This window comes from Colobus angolensis, unplaced genomic scaffold (assembly GCF_000951035.1).
Source record: "Colobus angolensis palliatus isolate OR3802 unplaced genomic scaffold, Cang.pa_1.0 Scaffold3, whole genome shotgun sequence".
Classification (NCBI taxonomy): Eukaryota; Metazoa; Chordata; class Mammalia; order Primates; family Cercopithecidae; genus Colobus; species Colobus angolensis.
The window spans coordinates 5029501-5045849 of NW_012116265.1; the positions used below are offsets into that span (position 1 = coordinate 5029501).

At 41.9% G+C, this 16349-nt stretch overlaps 1 protein-coding gene across 6 annotated transcripts in view; it reads right to left on the reverse strand.

Moving 5' to 3' along the window:
* ZC3H14 (zinc finger CCCH-type containing 14) overlaps positions 1–16349 on the reverse strand; it is a 49679-nt gene that overhangs the window by 9266 nt on the left and 24064 nt on the right. For 2 of the 6 annotated variants that reach the window (XM_011949445.1, XM_011949444.1), the window contains exons 10-12: positions 6567–6641; positions 1246–1405; positions 274–506 (exon numbers count right to left, since the gene is read on the reverse strand). The exons of 1 other annotated variant lie outside the window; for it this stretch is intronic. In XM_011949445.1, the coding sequence (XP_011804835.1) occupies positions 274–506; positions 1246–1405; positions 6567–6641 (468 nt within the window). Of the gene's footprint in view, positions 1–273; positions 507–1245; positions 1406–6566; positions 6642–8267; positions 9001–16349 lie in introns of those variants that run through there. 3 more of the 6 variants (XM_011949446.1, XM_011949449.1, XM_011949448.1) reach the window with 3 other exon arrangements.

The window sequence follows — 16349 nt, forward strand, 5'->3', positions numbered from 1 at the left end:
GGTGGTTCATCCTTTAGCCAGCACAAGGAAGAGGTCTCTTAGGTTCCATGGCTGAACCCCGTTTTCACACTGGAGTAACAGCCCACCTATGAAACAGACACAGGAAAAAGCCTATGAAATGTACTTGGTGGTTTTGTCTGAAAGAAGAAAAAAGGCCATTACTGAATATAAATAAAAGCAAGGCCTTTAACCAATATTCATTCAAGGCAGAGAAACAAGTCAAAGATTCCCTTCACAATGACAGCACCCTGATAATCTGAGCTCTCAACACACCGTTGGAAAAGCTACCATTTGGGTCCTCAAGCTGCCTGCTCAGCAAGTGCAACTGCTGTGGGTGGAGGAGACCTCTGAGTCCCTTGTTTGAGGCTGCAGTTTGGTTTACGGGTTTCATTCCTTCAAAGCACATGTCCTCCTCTTGATCTGACATGTATCCTGGGGGGCTGGGGACACCATCCAGCGTCACTATAAACTTGGGACTTGCAGGTTTATCTGGTTGTACAAGATCTCTGCCAGACAGATAAAAAATACCATAGAATTAGGGAAACACACACAAAACGCTGAGCCCCCTAAAGTGCTCTTCAGCAGAACTATCACTCCCGTGGCTTTGCGTTTGCTTCAATAAAAAAGACTAGGTAGGGCTTCCAGGTGCAGCACTGGTGGGTTCCCTGCTAACACACGATGGCCGTAACAGTCACAGCGGCATCATCACCAGTGACCCTCCAGCCTGTACTAACTTTACTAAGGACAATCTCCCCTCAAGCCTGACCCCATCACCCATTCGATCTTCACAGGGTCAATATGGAAATAAACCAAAAAATTAGCATCAATGCTCAGAACACAGGGCCAGCAGCATTTATGCTAATTGATTATCTGTATGTTGGTTCTTTTACAGAAACAGTCAGTTTTCTAAGGGAAAAAAATCACCCAAACCTGATCTGCCAACTCTCTTTAGAGTTGACCTGCTTATGGTCAGCTGGCTTTTAAACTTGCATTTCCTAAATTTGCATAAAGAAAAGAATCTTAATAGAGTTAAATCATACACTGGAGTTGTAATTTGTAGGTTAATGGATTTCTGAACAAGAAAGATGAACTGGAATTCTTGAAAACTGAATTGGCTAGCTACTGAATCAATGAAAGCACTCTACACTAGGGGCTGGGGCGGGGAGGAGGGAAGCTGCAAACGAATGGTTAACCTTTACTATCTAATCACACAAGTTAACTACACAAGAAAAAGAAACCATCTACCGTGTCTGCATAAGGTGTCCTGAAAGTACCCGAAGGGAATCTGCAGTCTTCATCCCCGACTCTTGGTTTGGTGCCACTACTATTTCCTCAGACAGCTTTGGCTTCTTCAGAATAAATGATCTTGTGTCTGCATGGACCATGGATTCCATGTCATAGTAATCTGAGCCAAAAAAATTGGCCACAAATGTTTACTTTTGAATATACCTTACATTCCCAACATCAAACATGTGAGAAGAATGTCAACCCTTTATATATTCAAATTATTTCAAAGGAAAATCACAACTGGTTCCACTCAGGAAAATAGGGCTAGAATTCTATTCCAAACATGTTTTCAAAGAACTCCAGGAGTCCTTTCCACCTAGGGCACAGCACCAGTGATTCTGATTGACACTCCCTACCCACAGCAGAGAAAGGTGCTCAGGTGAGGCATCTCATGAGATATTAACAATATACCTTTAAAGTACAAAAGTCTTTTCTAAAAACCTAGAGAATTTGAGTCCTAATGCTCCCTATAATTAGAATACACAGACTGCTGAACCACTTTTCGAAAATCTGGTTTGTTCACTTTGCACAATACCACTTAGAATCATGTCCTGATAAAAAGAATTCAAGTGGTACAATTTCCAGTTGGTGATAGACCGAGGACTACTTTAAAAGGGAACTGAAAGGTGAATGGGCACTTAAACGTATGTATCAAGAAAAACACCGGCCTTTAATGCAAATAACCATAAGCTCACATCATCTACTATTTTATACAATATGTCAAGACCTACAACCCAGAATGGATATGGCTGACCTATCAATACGCCATCAATGGACTACAGTTAATACACTTCTTTCAAAGCTAGAGACCAAAATTCACAGGACATTCATTTATGTTCATTCATTGAGTATTTACTGAACAACTAAGAGAACTGAGCTAGGTACACAAAGAAAAAAAGAAAACAGACACATATACAATTTCAGAATAGCATGACCCAAAAGGGATGTGAACAAGGTGCTGAGAATACAGAGCAGCCCACTCCAGCCAAGAACCAAGGAAAAGCTTAGCAAGGAGGAACATCTGAAGTCAGCAGTAAAGGAACCAGCAGGAATAAACGAGGAGAGAGACTCGGAGAAACAAACACAGCACTTCAGGCAGAGGAAAACGCACGTAGAAGGAAAGGGGCTTTCACAAGGTCAAAGGCATCTGAGAAAGGTTAGAATGTGGAATGGCTGGAAGGGTGTGTGTGGTGGGCTCAGCAGTGCATAGCAAGGAAAGTTGACACATATAATAAAGGTTCTTTTACGTCTCAGTGACTCTGGATTCTGGTCTAGAAGTAACAAGAAATCAAGAGGCTTCGTGTGGCGGTTCGTGTCTGTAATCCCAGCATTCTGGGAGGCCAAGGCACAAGGATTCCATAAGCCCAGGAGTTTGAGATCGGCCTAGACAACATAGTGAGACCTCCCATCAATCAGAAAAAATAAATAAATAAATAAAATTAGCCAAGCGTGGCAGCACATGCCCGTAGTCCCAGCTACTTGGGAGGCTGAGGTGGGAGAAGCACTTGGGCCCAGGTCAAGGCTGCAATGAGCAGCAGGATTGTGCCACTGCACTCCAGCATGAGTGACAGAGGGAGACCGCATCTCAAACCAAAAAAAATTAAAAAAGAGAAAAGAAATCAAGAGAGGTTCCTAAGGAAGGAAGTGACCTGATCAAATTGGTTTTTAGAAAAACTGTGTTAAGAAAGAACCAGAGTCCTTGACCGGTTGTTGCCTGGGAGAGAGGGTGCGGCTCTGAATGAAAAGATTCTCCGCTGTCTGTCCTGGAATCTGTCTGTCCTGGAATCACACACCTGACAGGAAGAGAAGACAAGCTCCGTCCTGGGAAGGGGCACGCCCGCCTTCCCCAGCAAGGGCAGTACAGATGGTAAAGTGAAACAGGTGGAAGACAAAGCTGGGATGAGAAACTTAGGAAAAGAAAAGGAGCAAAGTTAAAAGGGGCAAAGATACATTTCAATGTTAGATTTATTTAAAGTCTTTCTGGGACTCTCCCATGTTTAAGAGGAAGTAGAAAATTCAGATTTGACCCGTAGGTGGGGGGAGAGAAGACGCTGAGTCAAAACCGAAGGTGACAGAAGTGTTTAACATACTCAGGGTGGCCGCCTCTCATTGAATCCTCACTCAAAGCCTACAAAGTCGTTCTCCTCCCGTGTTACAGATGACCGTTTCCAGCTCCGAGTTATCAAATGATTCACCGAGGTCTCCCAACTATCAAAGGTGGGTCCCAACAGTGGTCCAGGGGCTGCTTCACTCCTTCCCACCACCCTGCACTTTCTGAGACCCAGGAGTTCTACTAGTTCATAGTCTGGGTGAACACAGAAGAGATGAAAATAATGCTGAAGGCGGGAGAGAGCAAAGCTAACCTTTTAAGGAGGAATGGAGCAGAGGAGCTGTACATAAGAATGAAAGGGAATGAAAAGAATAAGTGAAGTCCTGGCAGCCAAAAGGTCAAAGCTTGGAGAAAGTACAGGAACCCAAGTGTAACATGCTCCAGGGTTGAGGAAAGCGTGCACCAGTCCTTCCCGCACACCTCTCTGCAAGCTGCACGTTAGCAGCCTGGGTCACATGGAGACCAGACAGACGGGGGAGTAAGTAATATCTTCTGAATAGAGACCACAGGCTGACCCCATGTATTTACTTTTTGTTCCCTCCTGAAAGCCCACAAAAATGTCAATAAAGGGTTTTGTTTGTTTTTAAAGCACAAACTCACAAAGAAAATAAGTGTAAAAAGAAATTTTCAAAGTGGAAAACAGATGATTAAGAAGAACTCAGGGGATCTGTAAAAGCTGAATTCTAAGGCAATAATGAAACAATCCAATTCAGACCACAAGATTCTCCAAAGCTCAGGAACTGGCAGTAAAAGGGATTCTGGGAAGAAATGGGAGAAATGACAGGCAAAAAAGAGGTGTGTCAGATGTGTTCCTCTAAGAAGCAATTAGTTCTTCTTCAACTCTAATTCCACGTATCTGTCTTCTTTGTTTGAGACAGTCTTGCTCTGTCGCCCAGGCTGGAGGGCAATGGTGCCAACTCAGCTCACTGCAACCTCCGCCTCCTGGGTTCAAGCGAGGCTCCTGCCTCAGCCTCCCGAGCAGCTGGGATTACAGATGTACACCAACACCCCTGGCTAATTTTTGTATTTTTTAGTAGAGATCAGGTTTCGCCATGTTGGCCAGGCTGGTCTGGAACTCCTGACCTGAAGTGATCCGCCCGCCCTGGCTTCCCAAAGTGCTGGGATTACGGGCATGAGCCACCGCACCTGGCCACTGTTTTCTTGGTTTTGATCCTTGCCACACCAATCCCGACCTCTACACTGAAGACACCTGGGACGACTGGCGATGTGCTTTCCTGTAGATAATCTTCGGAGAGGCCCACGGATGAAGCATCAGGGTCTCTGCCAGAAAGACGCTATGACAAAATCCCCTGAATGTACACCGTTAAAAATTGTTACAGGCAATTAGATTTCCTGATAAACCTTTACCCATTGCACGCATTCTCCCTTGGAGAAAGTGGAGCTTTAGACTCTTCAGAGGGTAAGAACAGAGTCCCTGGACCAAGAGATACCAGCCACGATGAAAGAAGTACTGGACCGACAATGATGTGGGGAGAATTAAACATTACATAATAATTAATGGTGAGGTGCCTCTCCCAGCCTTCTTTCCCCACTTAAGCTCGCAGAACTCTACCAGGCTATTACTTGAAAAACCTTGTTTTGGAGAAGCTGATCAGGCTGAGAGGAAAGTCTTAAAGGCAGTGACATCAGGGTGCCCATGAACTAGACAGGCAGGACAAACCACTTTCCACCACACGGTCCAGTTTCAAATACAAAGTCGAAGCGCCCCATGCCCCAACTCATGAACCCAGAATACCAGTGAGCTTCTGAGTGCTCCACTCTGAAATGTAAGACCACCTAGGATCCCCAGACATCAGATGGAAACCTCCAGCATAAAAGACAGCCAAAACAGATCACTTAGAGAAAACAAGGCCCAGCAGGGAGGGGAAAAATGTCAAAACCACCTTTCAGATCCGCAGAGAAATAACAAAAAGGATTGCGTACACAAAACAAAACCAGTATGTTTTTTAAAAAATTAATAGAATGTGCAGAAACAAAGGGCTCTTAGAATAAAACGTGATAGGAGCTAAGCACTGCAGCCATTCATAAGCCTCGCAGAACTACTTGCTGTTTCAAACCACGTGCACCATGTGTACAACGGAAAGCTGAAGGAAGCAGAAGATAAAACATGCACAAGAGCTATGAAGTGGATCCCACACACAGACCTCGGCTGCCAACCTTTTCAAATACTCCTGTGGAGGAAGCAGGATGGACTGCTGGGAGAGCTAAATCATGGGTAGAGAATGTCTGAACACTTCTACAGAGAGAAGACAGGAGGCAGAGAATGAAGCTGGAGGAGAGGGTGACATGCCAGTGCTCACCAACTTGGTGGGATCTGGCCTCTGGTGGAGGCTGACCCTCAGGGGGGAAAAGCACACTTTCTGAGCTGGAAAGCTGGGGGAGGGTCAGGGAACAGAGTGACTGACTGTGGAGTCCTGACTGAGGGGAAAGAAATTCCAGGAAGGGGCTAACTGAGAGGGGTCAAGGGACCAGAGCTTTCCACAAAAGACAGACTTAGGGGAAACAGAAGGACTGAGATGATTCCGGGTCTCTCATGGTTGCCTGTGTTTATCCTGAAGTCATTTTTAAGACACTGAACATGCATCTGGCAGGGACTGAGCACTGAGGACAGAGATAATAAAAACGAAGGCGTCAGCTCCAGTCCTGAAGTAGCCCTTGGCATGTGTGTCTGTGGGGAGAGGAAAGGAGACAGGCAAACTAGAGTGGCTCTAAGAACACTAGAACAACAAGTTCCAGGTGCAGCCCTGCTGATAAGACTCCAAAATGAAGTACAAGAGGATAAGGCTAACCATGTGAAAAACAGGACACAAAAGCCACTCATGGCAATGACAAAAGCTGGGTAGAGTGGGAGGGTAAGTCAGAAACGCAGGTCATTCCTGACAGCAGGAGAGTGACAGCCAACAGTGCTATGGACACACGTGGAATGGTGTGAAAGGAACAAAGGAATCCAATGAGGCAAAAAATTATAACACTATATAACATGAAAAAAATGCAGATCTTATCTCCTGGCCCTAAAATATTTTCACAGATCTAAACATAACATCTTAGGGCAGGATCTAAGAGATACGAGATATGTTAAATGGGGTGTAAGAAATGGAAATGGCAACTGAAACGGCTAGATTACAGTACAACTCGAAACATTACCAACCTTGACTCATCTGCAGAGTTTCTGCCATTACTGGGTCGATTTGCAGTCGGGATAATAATTGCCTCTGTTGAGTTCCTAGAATATAAATTTTAAAACTTCACTAAGCTTACAACACAGACAATACCAGCATGTGGTTCCCAAAAATCAATCCTTCTGGGTTCTTAACTTAAAGTCTTAAAAGTAACTTAAAGCTTCAGCAATTCAATTTAACAGTATTTATAGACCAAAGGCATATCCTATAAGACAAAAAACGCTGTACTCAGGGTTAAACCAAAAATGCCAATGTAAGACACTCCTGGTTCTCCCTCTGTGAGGACATCAGTTTTCCTGAATTTGAATTCTGTGGGGAAAGTAAAGGTGGCAAAAGGGCGGAAAACCCAGGCAAAGGCACCTTGCGGCACGGCAGCTCGCATCACAGCCAACTGCACAATCAGCATGGCAAGCCCCTCCCTCCATCACCTGAGCTCTTACCATCACGACTCACTCACCCATGACCTTTGAAGATAATAATCGAAATAGCAAAACAAAACACTCCAGGATTATCTAAACATAGGAGTTCCCAAAAGACAAACTATGGGCTTCGATGCACGCAAAGAAAATAAGACACTCAGCTCTACAATCCACACCCTATGTCAGCAAAGCATAATAATTCTTTGGCTCTCCTACAAGAAAAGATGTTCAACTACTTATTTCTTCTAAAATAGGCTCATAACATTAATTCCTATTAGGTTCACAATTCCTAATAATAATATGCTCAGCAGTCTGACTGCACAAAATAGGGAAAAATAACTGATTTTTTCTATCTTCGATCTGATGTGAAGCTCCTTGAGGATGGGACAATGTCATACTTTTCTGTAGCCCCTACAGTGCTTAGCAGACAGCAGGCACTCACTTGCTCATCTATAAGGTACTGCACTACAGTGTACAAAGGGATGTAACTGATAGGGTTGCAAATATTGAAATCTTACTAAGATGCCCACATGCTAATTTGGGGTACATCCATTACAGGTGGCTTCACAAGGACAGGCTTCGCTTACTCAGTGCAAGGATGTAAGTGGGCAATCTCCCACCAGGCACCACATTTAACTAAAAGGTGTTTTTAAGTTTTAAAACCTATACTCGATTTGAAATTTTATCAGTTGGTTTCCTTTAAAACGTAAGTTACATGACATTTTATTGGTGCATCCCAAAAAAGTGAATTCCTTCCAGAATTATTACCGCAAAAACACACACATCCTGAGGAACTGTAACCAAGACGACACTTAGGTCAAGTTGTACTCCTGTGGGAAACTTGGAAAACTGAGGTGAAAAGTTACAGGAAGAATGCTCTTTCCATCCAAATACTCAACAGGTCTCCTTCACATCAACAGTACATCATAAAAGAATGAGACATTTTAAAATAATTTCACACAGATACAAAAAAGACCACACTTCCACATTTCAAGTTTTGCTTCATCGCTCTAGGTTCATCTATCTTTTCAAAACATTGTTTTAGAGAGCTCCATTAAAGAGGATGGAATTCTGATCAATTCTAGATTTCTAAGCTAAATCATGCAGAATCCAAATTTGTCATTCAAGGTCTATGAAAAATTCAAGTTCTCTGTAACTTGCTCCCTCCACATCAGAGTTACAGTCAACATACGTGGAAAGATACACATCAAAGGATGGGTACCTAGAACATACTGTATATTAAGAGTTTACCTTTCTCAACGTTTTTAAGGAAGCCGATTATTTTTACATCAGTAGTTCTTGACTGCGATTCAGTTTCTTCTTCTTGATCTTCAAATTGTCTGTTGCATTCAGATGTTGTTGAATATTCATTCATTTTAACCTCCAAAGATGAAATTTTTGCTTCATTCTGGGACACTCTAACATTTAGATCAAAAAGATTTGCTTCCATTGTCAAAATAGCTGTTTTCATTCCTTTAATTTCATTGATATCAGCTGATATTTTCCTTAAAAGGTGGGAAATATTGTCTAGCTCATTCAGTGAACAAGAGGAGCTTGTTACGGAACCTAAGTCCACTGGTTCCCGTGGAAGAAAAATTGGTAGAGGTGGTGATGGAAACTTCGAAGACATTCTCATAAAGGAGATAGAAATCTCAAGGACATTTTCATAAAATTCTCTCTCCCCCTTAAAATCTGATAACTTTTTCTTCACAGCTCATTAAGTTATTTCATCAAAAGTAAAAGCAGTGATCAAGGCTGTTACCTTAAGAAGTATTAAGAGCAAATAACATCTTACAACCTATAATTCAAAAAATGGGGTTGTACATTTCTAGAGCCAGAACTCAAAAGTAAATGTGAAAAAGCTAAACGTACAAGACCAATTGCTCTTCGCTACAACTAAGAAGCCCTAACATGTAGGGCTCTACATCCTCTAAGTCCTATCATCTATATAGCTCCTCTTCCAATAAACCCTATTATTACATACAAAATAATACTAGTTTCTGATTGGCTGAAAACAGACATGTGTCACACAAAGAATTTTCTATTATTTACTTCACACGAGACCACTGAAGCGCTACACTCTAAGTTAAGCAATACAACATTAAGTGCTTTACATCTAAATATGAGATGAATTAAATGTACTTTTCCCTTTTCATCTAAACCATAAGATTTTTAAGCTTCAGATTTCTGAATTGTTTTATTTTATTTTAAGTTGTATTTCCCCTTGAAATTAGTATATAACATTATTGAGATTGACAAATCCTTTGGAGGGAGAGGGCAGAGAAAGTACCTGGACCCATGATCCAAACAAACTTCTTTCAAGATACATGTGGTAATAACGGAAATTCAACTTCACTAATATAGTATCATGTAAACTCAAGGATGGGGAAATAAGAACTCAGCCTTGGCTTAAAACTAGACCATTATTAGATAGGTGTTTCTTAAATATTCTCTCCCATTTTGTTGTCTTTTTTTTTTTTGATAGCATCTTTTGAAACACAAAAATACTAAATTTTGACGAAGTCTGATTTATCTTTTTTTCCTTTGGTTGCTTGTGCTTTTGGTGTCATATTTAAGAAACCATTCTGGAATCCAAGACATAACTATTTTTTTCCCTAAGAGTTTTGAAGTTTAAGTTTTTGATCTATTTTGAGTTAATTTTTGTTTATGACATAAGGTAAGGTTCCAACTTCATTCTTTTCATGTGGATATTCAGTTGTCCCAGCATCACCCGTGGAAAAACCTATTCTTTTGCCAATAAATAGTCTTAGCACTGCTGCCAAAAATCGATGCGTTGTGAAAGTATGCAGTTGCTTCTGGACTCTCAATTCTGGTCCACGGGTCTGTATGGTCATCCTTATGCCAGTATCACACAGTCTTGATTACTTTAGCTTTGTAGTAAGTTTTGAAATCAAGTAACATAACCTTGACAATGTTACTCTTTTTCAATAGTTTTGGCTATTCTCGGTCCCTTTTTATTTCCATACGAATTTTAGGATCAGCCTGCTGATTTCTACAAAAAAAGCAGTTTGGGATTTAAACAGGGATTGAGTTGAATCCATAGATCAACTTGGGGGCTACTGCCATCTTAACAACAGTAAAGACTTCTAGGCTGGGTGCAGTGGCTCATACCTGTAATACCAGCATTTTGGGAGGCCAAGGTGGGCAGATCATGAGGTCAGGAGTTCGAGACCAGCCCGACCAACATGGCGAAACCCCATCTCTACTAAAAATACAAAAATTAGCCGGGTGTGGTGGTGCACACCTGTTATCTCAGCTACTCAGGAGGCTGAGACAGGAGAATCACTTAAACCTGGGAGGCAGAGGCTGCATGAGCAGAGATCACGCCACTGCACTCCAGCCTAGGAGAGAGAGGGCAACTCCATTTAAAAAGAAAAAAACAAGAATAGTAAAGATTTCCAATCCATTAACATAGAAAATCTTTGAACGTCCTTAATTTGAGAAAGGACATTTTTACTTTGGTTTACTCCCCCAAGCAAACAAATAAGATATGCAACATACAAGGATGCAAGTTGGTAGATGCTGCTCACTACAGCCTCTTAAAAGAATAATCCTGGCTCGGCACAGTGGCTCACAACTGTCAATCCAGCACTTTGGGAGGCCAAGGCAGGTGGATCACTTGAGGTCAGGAGTTCGAGACCAGCCTGGCCAACGTGCTGAAACCCTGTCTCTACTAAAAATACAAAAATTAGCCAGTTGTGGTGGCACGCGCCTGTAATTCCAGCTACTTGGGAGGCTGACGCAGGAGAATCACTTGAACCTGTGAGGCGGAAGTTGCAGTGAGTGAGATCGCGCTACTGCATTGCAGCCTGGGTGACAGAGTAAGACTCTGTCTCAAAAAAAAAAGGAATCCTTATAAAGAATTGTAGACTTTGGTTTCCCAAATAGATGTCACAGTAACAGTATAAAGAAAATGCTCTGTGCTGGAATTTGTAAAATAAAAATCTTTATTCATTTCTCCACTGTATGAATCAGTTCTTCAAAATTCCAGACAGAAAATAATGTTCAAAATTCACAAGGCTTTGGATTCAGACTTTTTTTTAACAGAACCAGCTGGCATATGACATCCATAGTAACTGTTAACAGCAAGACACTCTCAGCCAAGCACCACCTGCAAACCAGCTGGTTTACTAGAGGACAAACAACCTCAAGGAAAAAAGTAGGAAAGAGATCTAACAGAACAGGTCACAGAGAAACAAGAGCCCATCTGATGGCACCCGTATGGCCCACTATGTCCAGCCCAACTTTAGAATAGAAAATAAGCAAGGACCCTTCCTAAGACTCCAGTGTAAATACTCATCAGCAGAGAAAGTTTATGTATTTTAACATTTACTCCTACCAATAACTCCGAAGTAAATGCTACTGTTATCCTTCATTTTTGATTAGGAAACTGGGATACAGAAAAGTTAAAGTCAACTAGTAAACTGCAGGGTCTGCACCTTCAGTAGTCTGGCTCCTGGGTACACAATCAAGGACTCTACCATGTGATACATTAAGTGGAACAAAAGCACATCACAGAGAACTGTGTGTGGTGTAATTCCTACTTTATATGTACATTTGTATGTGTGCATAAGTAAACATATAATTCCACTTTATATACAAAGGATGCACATGTTCACAGATATAAGAAATGCCTACAAGATGACACCAATACACATCAAACTTCTAAGTGCAGTGCCTCCCTCCGAGGAAAGCAGGGGGATTTTCCATTTTCTCTGAATATAAAATCTCCCCTTGACTCAGAGTCTTTCACAGTGCTTCCAGTCCAACACAATGTATCAAGCATATACAATTATAATCTCTCCTTCTGAAGAGTCCATAAAAGTGAATCAAAGAACTTAATATCTACATCTCTACCCTATGATCTTTGGGTTTCTATTCTTTTATTTTTATTTTATTTTATTTTATTTTTTTCTGATATGGAGTCTTGCCCTGTCGCTCAGGCTACAGTGGAGTGACACAATCTCCGCTCACTGCAACCTCCGCCTCCTGGGTTCAAGCAATTCTCCTGCCTCAGCCTCCCAAGTAGCTGGGATTACAGGCACCCACCACCACACCTGGCTAATTTTTGTATTTTTATTTTGTATTTTTAGTAGAGATGGGGTTTCACCATGTTGGCCAGGCTGGTCTTGAACTCCTGACCTGGTGATCTGCCCGCCTCAGCCTCTCAACTTGCGGGGATTACAGGCATGAGCCACCGTGCCCGGCAGATTTCTATCCTTATGTTTTCTAATATTCATACCAATATAGCATGTGTACGTAAGTAAAATACATATATTGGTATACATACTTAAAAATGACTACTGTACAAACATTTCAGGTCAAAAATGTGATGGAGATCACTAATTTAGAGATGGGGGTTACAAGGTGATCACAGCAGATGAGATATCAACAATATCCGGGTAATTGAAAATATAGGGACAAATACTGGCTTAAGGCACAGCAGGCAAAACCACAAATGAGCCCCTGTGAAAACTGCAGGTTAGATGCAAGGCAGGAGTGACATTTACTCAGACAACAAACACTGACTGAGCTCCTACTACTATATGCCAGACACTGCTCTGGGCACTCAGTAACAGCCATACAGAACAAACACATAAATCCCTGCTCAAAAAGCACGGATTCTGTTGAGATGGGGAAGGAGATAGCTCTCAAGACCCCCAAATAGATACATGTTAAGAGAAAACATTTCATGTTAAAACATAAAGACCTAAGTCCAGATAAAAATACCTAAACCACGAAAACATAAAATATATATTTGATGGTGACAAACGTTATGGGGAAAAATAAAGCTTTAGAAAGGAGGGAGAATGGGGACGGGGCCGGAGGAGGCCTCGAAGATGACACATGGATGAGATATGAGAACATCCAAAGTAAACATTCTCAGGACAGGGCAAAAACATCTGAGATGCACAGCTCTTCAAATGTCCTGAAGGACAAGCAGGCCAGTATGCAGGAGGAGCAGCAAGGACAGGGAGCCAGAGTAGAGGGAGGGAGGTGGGTGATGAGAAGGCAAAAGACTTTGACTTACAGTGCGACAGGGAGCCCCTGGGGGGTTCTACGCTGCAGAGTAGCATGATCTAATTTACAGTTTAAAGGATCAGTGCTGCTGCTATGTGGGACAGACTGAAGGAAGGCAAGTTTGAAAGCTGACACACCCTGTAAGAACACACTATTCCAATAATCAAGTAACCAAGGCAAATCACAGACAGTGACTTTGTTTTTTTTTTTTTTTTTGCTTTTTTTTTTTTTTTCTGAGACAGTGTCACTGTGTCACCAAGGCTGGAATGCAGTGGCGTGATCTCAGCTCACTGTAATGTAACCTCTACCTCCTGGGTTCAAGCGATTCTCGTACCCCAGCCTCCTGAGTAGTTGGGACTACAGGCACGTGCCATCATGCCCACCTAATATTTGTACTTTTAGTAGAGATGGAGTTTCACTATGCCGGCCAGGCTGGTCTCAAACACCTAACCTCATATGATCCACCCGCCTCGGCCTCCCACAGTGCTGGGATTATAGGCATGAGCCAACACGCCCGGCCAGACAGTGACTTTGACGGGTGGTAGAGGCAGAAGTGATAAACAGTGGTGAATTCCATAAATCTGGAGGTAGAGGCTGACAGGTGCAACAAGAGAAGGAGGGAGACAGAGGTAGAGAGGAAAGGAAAGAAAGAAGGAGAGGAAAAAAAAGAATGGCAACAGGACTGTCTCAGAAATTAGAAAGATGAAGGCAGCACTAAACTGAAATGAGGAAGACTGCAGGAAGAACAAGACTGGAGAGGAAAATTCATAGTTGAGTTTTGGACAAGTTTGAAATGATTATACATCCAAGAAGAAATATAAAGTGGTTGGACAGAAATTAGGAATTCAGGGCAAGGTCCAGGCTGGAGATATCAAAATGTCAAAATCACAGTGCAGAGATGAATCTGGATGAAACAAAGGGCCATCCAACTGTGAGAGATTGCAGCAGTGAGTAAAAACCAAGGAGGATGTAAGGCAGAGAAGAAGGCTTGTGAATGGTATTGCCAGAGACAGACATTTAAAAGATAAAATTTTAATATTTTCAATAGACAACTAGTGGGAGTGTAAGCATACCAACCTGCTCCCCCCAAAAAATTCCTCTACAACTGCAAGGCCAATTGCAGCTCCTTGTCTGCTTCACTTAAAGCTACACCTGCCTGCAGAAAAGCTCAGCCCACAGCACAATTCTAGGTAAGCCTCTGCACTACCTTTCCTCAAACTAGGAACCACTATCTGCAGACGTTTTTTAAAAACTCCCATATATGAAAGAGTAAGAAAAAAAGCATAAAATCTGACTCTGACTCCAATAATTAGGAGACAAGAGTGAATTCCTTGAAAAGAAAAAAAAATCCCTCTAATTAGGATCTTCAGACAGTTGAGATGATACTGTTTCCACAAAATAAGATACCATGAAAAACAGAACAAGAAAAAGTTTGTGGAAATTAAAAAATATGCTTGCCTACATTTTAAAAATGTTCAGTCAGGAGACTAAAGTCAAGGAAGTATTCAAGAGTAGACCAACAAGATCAAGTCAAAAATGAAGAGAGAAAAGTTACACAACTGATAGATCAAAGAAGGGGCTTATCATCCAACTAACAGAATTTCCACAAGAGAACAATGAAAACAAGGACAGTAAATTTTAAAACAAACAAATGCAAGAGAATTTCCCACACTGAAGAGAATGAATTTTCAAATTAAAAGGGTACCTAATGTACCTAACTAGCATCTAGACATACCACAGTGAAATTTCAGACACCAGGAACATAGAAAAAAAAAATTCCCAGAGAAAAAAATCCCATCCCAGGAATAAGATGGGCAACCAAGTTCTCAGCATAAACACTGAAGCCTCAAGATAATGTAACTGTGCCTCCAAAGTTTTGCAAAAAATGACTTCAACTTAGAATTCTGTACCTAGTCAAAGTATCAAACAAGTACAAGGATAGCTTCAGATTTCCAAGCACTCAGAAAATCTACCTTCCATACTTTCTTAACGAGTTTCTTTGTGACATGATTATGAAATGCAGAAATGTACTGAGAAAACAGAATGGAATTCAGGAATTGCAGAGTTGATTCAGGGGAGGAGGGCGCCCTGGGATGATGGCCTTGAGCAGGCCTAGAGCAGGCCTAGAACAAGCAGTCACGTGAGAAAAGGAGGAGAGAGGTTCCAGGAGGAAGGTACCTAAGAACAAGTGCGAAAGCCAAAGATTTCAAAGCACAAAGTGATAGACTTTTAGGCTACAGTACAGGTAGGCAATGCAAGAAGGGAAAAAAGAAGAACCTACGTGAAACAAAAAACTGTATGAGAGGGCAAAAATTAAAAAAAGAAACTCTAGAGAGTCCCTACACAAAACTGTACAAGAAACAGAACGTAAATTTGGCCTTGTAATATTTATATAGTCTTTAAAACTTTATTTTTAGAGACAGGGTCTTGGTCTGTCACCCAGGCTGGCACAATCACAGCACACTGTAACCTCGAACTCCTGGGCTCAAGCAATCCTCCAGAGTAGCCACGACTACAGGTGCACATCGTCACACCCAGCTAATTAAAAATATATATATATATATATAGATGAGGGTCTCGCTATGTTGCCCACGCTGGACTCAAATTCCTAGGCTCAAGCAAACCTCCCACCCCAGCCTCCTAAAGTGCTGGGATTACAGGTGTGCGCCACCAACCATGCCCAAATAGTCTTAATAGTGTAAATGCTTACTGTTTCTCAACTCTTAGAGTCAATCTACTAAGTCTTAACTAAAGTAGGGAACAAAATGTAAATTTGATCAGCTTTGACAATATAAAAGTACAGGTGACAATTCAGAAGGTGGAGGCAGGAAAGAATGTAGGTGGTGGCAAGAAAAAAAAGATAAGATTTGAAAGAGGGGCCTGGCACGGTGGCCTGTAATCCCAGCACTTTGGGAGGCCGAGATGGGAGGAATGCCTGAGCTCAGGAGTTCGAGACCAGCCTGGGCAAGATGGTGAGACCCCATCTCTACTAAAAATTTTATTTAAAAAATCCAGGCCTGGTAGGGTGTGCCTGTAGTCCCAAGCTACTCAGGAGGCTGAGGCAGGAGAACCACTTAAACCCGGGAGGCAGAGGTAGCAGTGAGCCAGGATTGCGCCACTGCATTCCAGCCTGGGCGACAAAGTGAGACTACCTCCAAATAAAACAAACAAAAAAAAGGGAATTGAAGGATAACATAAATGTCTATATTTTTCAGAAGTCAAAATATACTAAATATACTGAAATATAACCATACAAGAAATATTTAGGTGTACTACTTAAAATTACCAAAG